The sequence below is a fragment of the Balaenoptera ricei genome, chromosome 6 (assembly GCF_028023285.1).
Source record: "Balaenoptera ricei isolate mBalRic1 chromosome 6, mBalRic1.hap2, whole genome shotgun sequence".
Lineage (NCBI taxonomy): Eukaryota > Metazoa > Chordata > Mammalia > Artiodactyla > Balaenopteridae > Balaenoptera > Balaenoptera ricei.
The window spans coordinates 13,435,321-13,447,523 of NC_082644.1; the positions used below are offsets into that span (position 1 = coordinate 13,435,321).

At 41.0% G+C, this 12,203-nt stretch overlaps 1 protein-coding gene across 1 annotated transcript in view; it reads left to right on the plus strand.

The window, feature by feature from the left end:
* Positions 1-12,203, plus strand: part of KCTD9 (potassium channel tetramerization domain containing 9) — a 58,566-nt gene that overhangs the window by 23,488 nt on the left and 22,875 nt on the right. Inside the window, exons 7-9 of the mRNA XM_059926243.1 lie at positions 2,989-3,056; positions 3,145-3,240; positions 3,962-4,111. Coding sequence (XP_059782226.1) covers positions 2,989-3,056; positions 3,145-3,240; positions 3,962-4,111 — 314 coding nt within the window. The remainder of the gene's footprint in view (positions 1-2,988; positions 3,057-3,144; positions 3,241-3,961; positions 4,112-12,203) is intronic.

Genomic DNA, 12,203 nt, shown 5'->3' on the forward strand with positions numbered 1-12,203 from the left:
TCAATATTTTCATTATCTTTTTTTTGAACTCGGTGTCTATTAGACTGAGCAGATCTGTTTCATTGTTTGTTCTTTCCGGGGAATTCTCTTGATCTTTTCTGGGAGTGGTTCCTCTGCTTCTTCATTTTACTTATATTTCTCTTACTCTATGAGTTTATGACAATTATCTACTGTGGTCTTGGAGGGCTATTAGTATGTGGAAGTGTCCCTGTGTAGCTTGTGTGGGTTTAAAATTTTTGGTGCAAGGGCTGTTTTCCGGATGTATACCTGCCACCTCTTTCCTCAGTGTGTGCTGGCCATTATCCCCTTGATAGGGGGTGTGACTGATGTTGTGGTGACCAAAGGCTACACTGGATGTTGAGTGGGGCCTCCTCTTTGCTCTGTGGTTGTCACAGCCCTCTCAGTGGCAGGGTCTGCTCCCTAGTTATTGCAGTAGAAGCCCCCAGATCCGTTTCTGAGCTGTGGTGTGGGTAGTCGGGGTTGGAGTATGCCCAGGGAGAGGAGCCCCTGAGTATTCCTCCTCCAGAACTCTCCACCAGGGAGTGCATTCTGTGCTGTCACCCGTCACCCATCGTATGGGCTCACAAAGTACACTGTTGTTGGCACTGCGCTCGGTCCCACTTCAACCGTGAGAACGCAGGCAGTAAGCCCTGGTGTCCCTCAGGCGCTGTGTTCACAAAGTCACCAGCATAGGTCTGCTGGCAATGATCCAATGAAGTGAGGTAGCAGGACCACAATAGTCACACACCTGAACCCGCTGTTGGAGCTATCGAAGCAGCGCAGCCTCCAGCCCAGCCTCTGCATGCATGCACCCACAAACCACAGAGCTGCTAAGGCCAGCCTGGTCCCAGCCACGGGAGCACCCATTGTCCACTTGGATGTCCTGCAGGCACTGAGTATACAAAGCCAGTGGCTGTGGGGTAGATCTGCACAGCAGCGGGCAGAGGGCTCAGATTTCAGCCCCGCCTCTGCGTGTGGGCACCCCGCTGGCACGCTCCCAGAGCTCCTACAGGTAGCACCGAGTCAGCTGAAAGCGTGTGGAGAAAGAGGCTGCTATGGCAGGCCTGTCCCTCCCTTCCATGCTCCTTAACAAAAGGGCTTTGCTTCTATGCTGGGCCTGGGCTTCTTCTACATACACCCCTGGTTGCAGCCCATACCAGCCCCTTCAGGCTTTCTCCAAGCAGCCGACCCTGGTCCTCTTCCTGGGTCTGTCCTCTGAAACCCGAGTTTCAGAACTCAGCTCCCGCCCACACCAGCAGTTGCACATCTCAGGCTGGGGAGCACAGGGCAGTGACCCGGACCATCTGTGCAGGTCTCTCTCTGACCTGCCTGCCATAAGCTAGCTGCTGCACTTTGCTTTGAGCCTCTAAAGCTCCATTTCTGTCCTGGCTGATCTCCCCACCTGTGAAGAGGCTTTCCAGGTTGTGGGAAACTTTCCTCTTTCACAACTCCCTCCCAGATGTGCAAGTCCCATCCCAATGCCTTTTTTTTTTATTCTTGTACTACCTGGTTATGAGGAGATCTTTCATGCGATTTTGGGTGTTTGAGATATTCTGCCAGCGTTCAGAGGGTATTCTGTGAGAATTGTTCCAGATGTAGATGTATATTTGATGTATTTGTGGGAGAAGGTGAGCTCCACATCCTTCTATTCCGCCATCGTGTGTGAGCCCCCTGGAAATCCTTTATTTAAAATTGATTCTCCTATAAGAAAGGTTTCTGAATTACACTGCTGACTTTTGTTTTGAAGCTGTCTTACATTTATTCACTTCTGTAATATTCTGATTCAGTAACTAAAAGATCTCTGACAAACCGATTCAGATCTACTTCATTCAAAAACTCAAGGGGCTTCCCTGGTGGCGCAGTGGTTAGGAATCCGCCTGCCAATTCAGGGGACACAGGTTCAAGCCCTGGTCCGGGAAGATCCCACATGCCGCGGAGCAACGAAGCCTGTGCATCACAACTACTGAGCCTGCGCTCTACAGCCTGCAAACCACAACTACTGAAGCCCGCTTGCATAGAGCCCGTGCTCCACAACAAGAGAAGCCACCGCAGTGAGAAGCCCATGCACCGCAACAAAGAGTAACCCCCACTCGTAGCAACTAGAGAAAGCCCGCACGCAGCAACGAAGATCTATCACAGCCAAAAATTAATTAATTAATTAATTAAATTTATTTAAAAAAGAAAACCCATGGTACTGTGACTGTGTTAAGTATATATATATAAAAAAAAAAGTCAATGAAGGTCTTCCCTGTTGGCACAGTGGTTAAGAATCCGCCTGCCAATGCAGGGGACACGGGTTCAAGCCCTGGTCCGGGAAGATCCCACATGCCACGGAGCAGCCTGTGCACCGCAACTACTGAGCCTGTGCTCTAGAGCCCATGAGCCACAACTACTGAGCCCATGTGCCACAACTACTGAGCACTCCTAGAGCCCATGCTCCACAACAAGAGGCCACCAAAATGAGAAGCCAGCGCATCGCAACGAAGAGTAGTCCCTGCTCACCGCGACTAGAGAAAGCCCGCGTGCAGCAACGAAAACCCAATGCAGCCAAAAATAAATAAATTTTTTTAAAAAAATCAATGAAATGTTAAGATTAGGTGAATTAATCATTTATTATTGGGCTTACAAATCACTGTGTCAGTTATTTTAGGAATGTGTGATGTTAGGACTTTTTGTCTGTGGCCTATTTAATTTTCAGAAATAATTTTGTAATACGGAAAGCTTTCATTCTAATTCATTAGTCTTCTTTCTTTTGCTGTATGTAAACTATTTAGAAAAACTTTGTTTACAAATATTTTAAAATATTCTATATATACATATATATGTTCTAAACATTAGTTATTTTTCTTCTATATTGATGGATAGCCTACTTGTTGTATTTCACTTCTGTTATGAGAATTTAACTTTATGGAATTTTTTTATAAATGATTCTGTAAATATTAGAATGAATAGCATTCTATAAAAGTCAAATTGTTTTTATTATGATAGGTGTGTTAGAAGAAGCAAGATTTTTTGGTATTGACTCATTGATTGAACACCTAGAAGTGGCAATAAAGGTAAGGCTCTTTTTACCTTACCCAAGTATTACATGTATTGTAGCTATCTCCCAAAATGCTCCACTGATCTGTCAATATGCTTTTCAAGAATTCTCAACCACCAGAAGATCATTCACCAATATCTCGAAAGGAATTTGTCCGATTTCTGCTAGCCACTCCAACCAAATCAGAATTGCGTTGCCAGGTAATTAAAGCAGACTTTTACATGAGATATTCGTGTAGGCAAATCTGTGAGTAAAGTTTTAAATTCTTCTGGGAATTTTTTTCTTGCCTTGTTTTCTTTTGTCATGCAAGATATATTTTAGTTATGGGTCATAGCATTGATTTACTCCCAAAATGGTTAGACAGAAAAAGAGATGTAATAATCTTTTTTATTGTCTAATTATGCCTCATGCAGCAGTTTTTGAGTAATGCATAGGAATTGCAGCAATAAAAATAAACTCAGTTGTACAGTTGTTATGTATGGTTAATCAGTGGAAGATACTTTTACCTTTATGTATTGTAGCACTAATGATTTTAAGAACAACAACAATACTCACTTTAAAAAAATAAAATGATCTTGAATTATTGAATTAATAAAATAATTTAAGTACAATCAGGTTTAATAAAAAAATAATACTTATCAACGGGTATGTGGCCAGCAGAGATCTCTCTTTAGAAACTTCTGCACATAAATGAGGCACAGCCAGGATGCATTCTAATGTTATATGTAAGTCGAGTTTAAGGAGGACCCATTAAGGACACTAATTTTATATATCGAAGTTCCATTTGATCATGTTTTGTAACGAACTCCAAATGACGGAACTGCCAATTACTTCTAAAAAACATGGTGGTTAGCTATTGTAATTGAATTTAATACAACACATGGTTTAAATATCGTGACAGTTTGTGTTTTTTAATTTTAGGGTTTAAACTTCAGTGGTGCTGATCTTTCTCGTTTGGACCTTCGATACATTAACTTCAAAATGGCCAATTTAAGCCGCTGCAATCTTGCCCACGCTAATCTCTGCTGTGCAAATCTTGAACGAGCTGATCTCTCTGGATCAGTGCTTGACGTAAGAAACATTTTTGGTTACCAAAGAAAATTAAATTTTTAGTCTATTGAACACTCAGAGCAGAAATGATATCTGTCCCTTACTGGAGCTTTTACTTGCAAACAGATAATTTACTAAGTTGACGATAAAACTGAAGGTTCTGAAAGTGAAATGGGTTGGTTTTGCAACTTTGGTATCCTTTATTAAACATAGGTCTGAAAAGTATAGCAACTAATAAGAAATTAAATCTTGAAATTAGATCCTGATCTCAACACTTTATTTATCAGGACTTCTATTGTCAATGAATTAATAGGGTAAAGCTGGAAAGGACCTTTGAATTTTTCTATTCAGGTTCATTTCCGGAATAGGAAAATGTTATTGCTCCAGGGGATATGTGGCAGTTATTTTTAAATAAACATGGTATATAGCAATCTGTGTAAGTTAGCATCTCAGTGGCTCTCCCCCTCTACCTATATTAATATGTGTTTACATATATATATATGTGTATATATGTGTGTGGGTACATATGTGTATGCATGTATTTGTGTAGCAGTTACCTGTGTTAATTTGAGGTTAGAGGATATATGTAAAACCAGCCGTAAAGTCTAATTTCTAAGAACTTTCAGTTCCTTAATATCAAGGACCATGTCGGTGTGCCTTTTGAGTTAGTAACACCTAATATAGTACCTTGCCTTTAGTAGTCTGAATAAATGTTTGTTGAATTTTTTTTTTTGCATTTTAAAAATATTTTATTTATTTATTTATTTATTTATTTATTTATTTATAACATCTTTATTGGAGTATAATTGCTTTACAATGGTGTGTTAGTTTCTGCTTTATAACAAAGTGAATCAGTTATACATATACATATGTTCCCATATCTCTTCCCTCTTGCATCTCCCTCCCTCCCACCCTCCCTATCCTACCCCTCTAGGTGGTCACAAAGCACAGAGCTGATCTCCCTGTGCTATGTGGTTGCTTCCCACCAGCTATCTGTTTTACGTTTGGTAGTGTATATATGTCCATGCCACTCTCTTACTTCGTCACATCCCACCCTTCCCCCTCCCCATATCCTCAAGTCAATTCTCTAGTAGGTCTGTGTCTTTATTCCCGTCTTGCCACTAGGTTCTTCATGACCTTTTTTTTTTTTCCCTTAGATTCCATATATATGTGTTAACATACTGTATTTGTTTTTCTCTTTCTGACTTACTTCACTCTGTATGACAGACTCTAACTCCATCCACCTCACTACAAATGACTCCATTTCGTTTCTTTTTATGGCTGAGTAATATTCCATTGTATATATGTGCCACATCTTCTTTATCCATTCATCCGATGATGGACATTTAGGTTGCTTCCATGTCCTGGCTATTGTAAATAGAGCTGCAATGAACATTTTGGTACATGACTCTTTTTGAATTATGATTCTCTCAGGGTATATGCCCAGTAGTGGGATTGCTGGGTCGTATGGTAGTTCTATTTTTAGTTTTTTAAGGAACCTCCATACTGTTCTCCATAGTGGCTGTATCAATTACCATTCCCACCAACAGTGCAAGAGTGTTCCCTTTTCTCCACACCCTCTCCAGCATTTATTGTTTCTCGATTTTTTGATGATGGCCATTCTGACCGGTGTGATATGATATCTCATTGTAGTTTTGATTTGCATTTCTCTAATGATTAATGATGTTGAGCATTCTTTCATGTGTTTGCTGGCAATCTGTATATCTTCATTGGAGAAATGTCTATTTAGGTCTTCTGCCCATTTTTGGATTGGGTTGTTTGTTTTTTTGTTATTGAGCTGCATGAGCTGCTTATAAATTTTGGAGATTAATCCTTTGTCAGTTGCTTCATTTGCAAATATTTTCTCCCAATCTGAGGGTTGTCTTTTGGTCGTGTTTATGGTTTCCTTTGCTGTGCAAAAGCTTTTAAGTTTCATTAAGTCCCATTTGTTTATTTTTGTTTTTATTTCCATTTCTCTGGGAGCTGGGTCAAAAAGGATCTTGCTGTGATTTATGTCATATAGTGTTCTGCCTATGTTTTCCTCTAAGAGTTTGATAGTGTCTGGCCTTACATTTAGGTCTTTAATCCATTTTGAGTTTATTTTTCTGTATGATGTTAGGGAGTGTTCTAACTTCATACTTTTACATGTACCTGTCCAGTTTTCCCAGCACCACTTATTGAAGAGGCTGTCTTTTCTCCACTGTATATGCTTGCCTCCTTTATCAAAGATAAGGTGACCATATGTGCGTGGGTTTATCTCTGGGCTTTCTCTCCTGTTCCATTGATCTGTATTTCTGTTGTTTTTGCCAGTACCATACTGTCTTGATTACTGTAGCTTTGTAGTATAGTCTGAAGTCAGGGAGCCTGATTTCTCCAGCTCCATTTTTCGTTCTCAAGATTGCTTTGGCTATTCAGGGTCTTTGGTGTTTCCATACAAATTGTGAAATTTTTTGTTGTAGTTCTGTGAAAAATGCCAGTGGTAGTTTGATAGGGATTGCACTAAATCTGTAGATTGCTTTGGGTAGTAGAGTCATTTTCACAATGTTAATTCTTCCAATCCAAGAACATGGTATATCTCTCCATCTATTTGTATCATCTTTAATTTCTTTCATCAGTGTCTTATAATTTTCTGCATACAAGTCTTTTGTCTCCTTAGGTAGGTTTATTCCTAGATATTTTATTCTTTTTGTTGCAGTGGTAAATGGGAGTGTTTTCTTAATTTCACTTCAGATTTTTCATCATTAGTGTATAGGAATGCAAGAGATTTCCGTGCATTAATTTTGTATCCTGCTCCTTTACCAAATTCATTGATCAGCTGTAATAGTTTTCTGGTGCCATCTTTAGGATTCTCTATGTATAGTATCATGTTACCTGCAAACAGTGACAGCTTTACTTCTTCTTTTCTGATTTGGATTCCTTTTATTTCTTTTTCTTCTCTGATGGCTGTGGCTAAAGCTTCCAAAACTATGTTGAATAATAGCAGTGAGGGTGGGCAACCTTGTCTTTTTCCTGATCTTAGTGGAAATGGTTTCAGTTTTTCACCATTGAGGACGATGTTGGCTGTGGGTTTGTCATATATGGCCTTTATTATGTTGAGGAAAGTTCCCTCTGTGCCTACTTTCTGCAGGGCTTTTATCATAAATGGGTGTTGAATTTTGTCAAAAGCTTTCTCTGCATCTATTGAGATGATCATATGGTTTTTCTCCTTCAATTTGTTAATATGGTACATCATGTTGATTGATTTGCATATATTGAAGAATCCTTGCATTCCTGGAATAAACCCCACTTGATCATGGTGTATGATCCTTTTAATGTGCTGTTGGATTCTGTTTGCTAGTATTTTGTTGAGGATTTTTGTATCTATGTTCATCAGTGATATTGGCCTGTAGTTTTCTTTCTTTGGGACATCTTTGTCTGGTTTTGGTATCAGGGTGATGGTGGCCTCATAGAATGAGTTGGGGAGTGTTCCTCCCTCTGCAATATTTTGGAAGAGTTTGAGAAGGATAGGTGTTATCTCTTCTCTAAATGTTTGATAGAATTTGCCTGTGAAGCCATCTGGTCCTGGGCTTTTGTTTGTTGGAAGATTTTTAATCACAGTTTCAATTTCAGTGCTTGTGATTGGTCTGTTCATATTTTCTATTTCTTCCTGGTTCAGTCTCGGTAGGTTGTGCATTTCTAAGAACGTGTCCATTTCTTCCAGGTTGTCCATTTTATTGGCATAGAGTTGCTTGTAGTAATCTCTCATGATCGTTTGTATTTCTGCAGTGTCAGTTGTTACTTCTCCTTTTTCATTTCTAATTCTACAGGTTTGAGTCCTCTCCCTTTTTTTCTTGATGAGTCTGGCTAATGGTTTATCAGTTTTGTTTATCTTCTCAAAGAACCAGCTTTTAGTTTTATTGATCTTTGCTATTGTTTCCTTCATTTCTTTTTCATTTATTTCTGATCTGATCTTTATGATTTCTTTCCTTCTGCTAACTTTGGGGTTTTTTTGTTTTTCTTTCTCTGATTGCTTTAGCTGCAAGGTTAGGTTGTTTATTCGAGATGTTTCCTGTTTCTTGATGTAGGCTTGTATTGCTATAAACTTCCCTCTTAGAACTGCTTTTGCTGCATCACATAGGTTTTGGGTCGTCATGTCTCCATTGTCATTTGTTTCTAGGTATTTTTTGATTTCCCCTTTGATTTCTTCAGTGATCACTTCGTTATTAAGTAGTGTATTGTGTAGCCTCCATGTGTTTGTATTTTTTACAGATCTTTTCCTGTAATTGATATCTAGTCTCATAGCGTTGTGGTCAGAAAAGACACTTGATATGATTTCAATTTTCTTAAATTTACCAAGGCTTGATTTGTGACCCAAGATATGATCTATCCTGGAGAATGTTCCATGAGCACTTGAGAAAAATGTGTATTCTGTTGTTTTTGGGTGGAATGTCCTATAAATATCAATTAAGTCTATCTTGTTTAATGTATCATTTAAAGCTTGTGTTTCCTTATTTATATTCATTTTGCACGATCTGTCCATTGGTGAAAGTGGGGTGTTAAAGTCCCCTAGTATGATTGTGTTACTGTCGATTTCCCCTTTTATGGCTGTTAGTATTTGCCTTATATATTGAGGTGCTCCTGTGTTGGCTGCATAAATATTTACAATTGTTATATCTTCTTGAATCGATCCCTTGATCATTATGTAGTGTCCTTCTTTGTCTCTTGTAATAGTCTTTATTTTAAAGTCTATTTTGTCTGATATGAGAATTGCTACTCCAGCTTTCTTTTGATTTCCATTTGCATGGAATATCTATTTCCATCCCCTCACTTTCAGTCTGTATGTGTCCTTAGGTCTGAAGTGGGGCTCTTGTAGACAGCATATATACGGATCTTGTTTTTGTATCCATTCGGCCAGTCTGTGTCTTTTGGTGGGAGCATTTAATCCATTTACATTTAAGGTAATTATCGATATGTATGTTTCTATTCCCATTTTCTTAAATGTTTTGGGTTTGTTATTGTAGGTGATTTCCTTCTCTTGTGTTTCTTGCCTAGAGAAGTTCCTTTAGCATTTCTTGTAAAGCTGGTTTGGTGGTGCTGAACTCTCTCAGCTTTTGCTTGTCTGTAAAAGTTTTAATTTCTCCATCAAATCTGAATGCGATCCTTGCTGGGTAGAGTAATCTTGGTTGTAGGTTTTTCTCCTTCATCACTTTAAATATGTCCTGCCGCTTTCTTCTGGCTTGCAGAGTTTCTGCTGAAAGATCAGCTGTTAACCTTATGGGGATTCCCTTGTGTGTTATTTGTTGTTTTTCCCTTGCTGCTTTTAATATGTTTTCTTTATATTTAATTTTTGATAGTTTGAGTAATACGTGTCTTGGTATGTTTCTCCTTGGATTTATCCTGTATGGGACTCTCTGTGCTTCCAGGACTTGATTAACTATTTCCTTTCCCATATTAGGGAAGTTTTCAACTATAATGTCTTCAAATATTTTCTCAGTCCCTTTCTTTTTCTCTTCTTCTTCTGGGACCCCTATAATTCGAATGTTGGTGCATTTAATGTTGTCCCAGAGGTCTCTGAGACTGTCCTCAGTTCTTTTCATTCTTTTTTCTTTATTCTGCTCTGCAGTAGTTATTTCCACTATTTTATCTTCCAGGTCACTTATCCATTCTTCTGCCTCAGTTATTCTGCTATTGATCCCTTCTAGAGTATTTTTAATTTCATTTATTGTGTTTTTCATCATTGCTTGGTTCCTCTTCAGTTCTTCTAGGTCCTTGTTAAATGTTTCATGCATTTTGTCTATTCTATTTCCAAGATTTTGGATCATCTTTACTATCATTATTCTGAATTCTTTTTCAGGTAGACTGCCTATTTCCTCTTCATTGGTTAGGTCTGGTGTGTTTTTACCTTGCTCCTTCATCTGCTGTGTGTTTTTCTATCTTCTCATTTTGCTTATCTTACTGTGTTTGGGGGTCTCCTTTTCACAGGCTGCAGGTTCGTAGTTCCTGTTGTTTTTGGTATCTGTCCCCAGTGGCTAAGGTTGGTTCAGTAGGGTGTGTAGGCTTCCTCGTGGAGGGGACTAGTGCCTGTGTTCTGGTGGATGAGGCTGGATCTTGTCTTTCTGGTGGGCAGGTCCATGTCTGGTGGTGTGATTTGGGGTGTCTGTGGACTTATTATGATTTTAGGCAGCCTCTCTGCTAATGGATGGGACTGTGTTCCTGTCTTGCTAGTTGTTTGGCATAGGGTGTCCAGCACTATAGCTTGCTGGTCATTGAGTGAAGCTGGGTCTTGGTGTTGAGATGGAGATGTCTGGGAGATTTTCGTCGTTTGGTATTACGTGGAGCTTGGGAGGTCTCCTGTGGAACAGTGTCCTGAAGTTGGCTCTCCCACCTCAGAGGCACAGCCCTGATGCATCGCTGGAGCACCAAGAGCCTTTCATCCACACGGCTCAGAATAAAAGGGAGGAAAAATAGAAAGAAAAAAAGAAAGAGGATAAAATAAAATAAAGTAAGATAAAATAAAATATAGTTATTAAAATAAAAAATAGTTATTAAGAAAAAAAAATTTTTAAAGAAAAAAAAACCAGACGGACAGAACCTTAGGACAAATGGTGAAAGCAAAGCTATACAGACAAAAATCTCACACAGAAGCATACACGTACACACTCACAAAAAGAGAAAAAGGGAAAAAAATATATATATCGTTGCTCCCAAAGTCCACCTCCTCAATTTGGGATGATTCGTTGTCTATTCAGGTATTCCACAGATGCAGGTACATCAAGTTGTTTGTGGAGCTTTAATCCGCTGCTTCTGAGGCTGCTGGGAGAAATTTACCTTTCTCTTCTTTGTTCGCATAGCTCCTGGGTTTGAGCTTTGGATTTGGACCTGCCTCTGCATGTAGGTCGCCTGAGGGCGTCTGTTCTTTGCTCAGACAGGACGGGGTTAAAGGAGTAGCTGCTTCGGGGGCTCTGGCTCACTCAGGCCGAGGGGAGGGAGGGGTATGGAGGCGGGGCGAGCCTGCGGCGGTGTGTAACGTTGCAGCAGCCTGAGGTGCGCCGTGTGTTCTCCCAGGGGCGTTGTCCCTGGATCACGGGACCCTGGCAGTGGCGGGCTGCACAGGCTCCCGGGAGGGGCGGTGTGGAGAGTGACCTGTGCTCGCACACAGGCTTCTTGGTGGCGGCCGCAGCAGCCTTAGCATCTCCTGCCTGTCTCTGGCGTCCGCGCTGATAGCCGCGGCTCGCGCCCGTCTCTGGAGCTCGTTTAGGCAGCGCTATGAATCCCCTCTCCTCGCGCACCAGGAAACAAAGAGGGAAGAAAAAGTCTCTTGCCTGTTCGGCAGCTCCAAACCTTTTCCCGGACTCCGTCCCGGCAAGCTGTGGTGCGCTAACCCCTTCAGGCTGTGTTCACGCCGCCAACCCCAGTCCTCTCCCTGCGATCCAACCGAAGCCTGAGCCTCAACTCCCAGCCCCCGCCCGCCCCGGCGGGGGAGCAGACAAGCCTCTCGGGCTGGTGAGGGCTGGTTGGCACCGATCCTCTGTGCGGGAATCTCTCTGCTTTGCCCTCCGCACCCCTGTGGCTGCGCTCTCCTCCGTGGCTCCGAAGCTTCCCCCCTCCGCCACCCGCAGTCTCTGCCGCGAAGGGGCTTCCTAGTGTGTGGAAACCTTTCCTCCTTCACAGCTCCCTCCCGCTGGTGCAGGTCCCGTCCCTATTCTTTTGTCTGTGTTGTTTCTTTTTTCTTTTGCCCTACCCAGGTATGTGGGGAGTTTCTTGCCTTTTGGGAGGTCTGACGTCTTCTGCCAGCGTTCAGTGGGTGTTCTATAGGAGCAGTTCCACGTGTAGATGTATTTCTGATGTATCTGTGAGGAGGAAGGTGATCTCCGCGTCTTACTCTTCCACAATCTTCTCCTCTCTGTTTATTGACTTTTACAATTTTGGCTTTGTTCCTTAGCTGCAGTGTATTTTTCCATGACACTTGGATCTAATAACAAAATATGCCAACACATTTCCTCGTTCCATCTTATGATGAAGGATCAAATAAATAAGAAAATAAGCAAAACACTAACAGTACAAAGGAAAAATCTAAAGGATCTAATCTTTAAATAGTGAAATGCTGAGAGGCAGCTTGGTTGGTTTCTGTTAA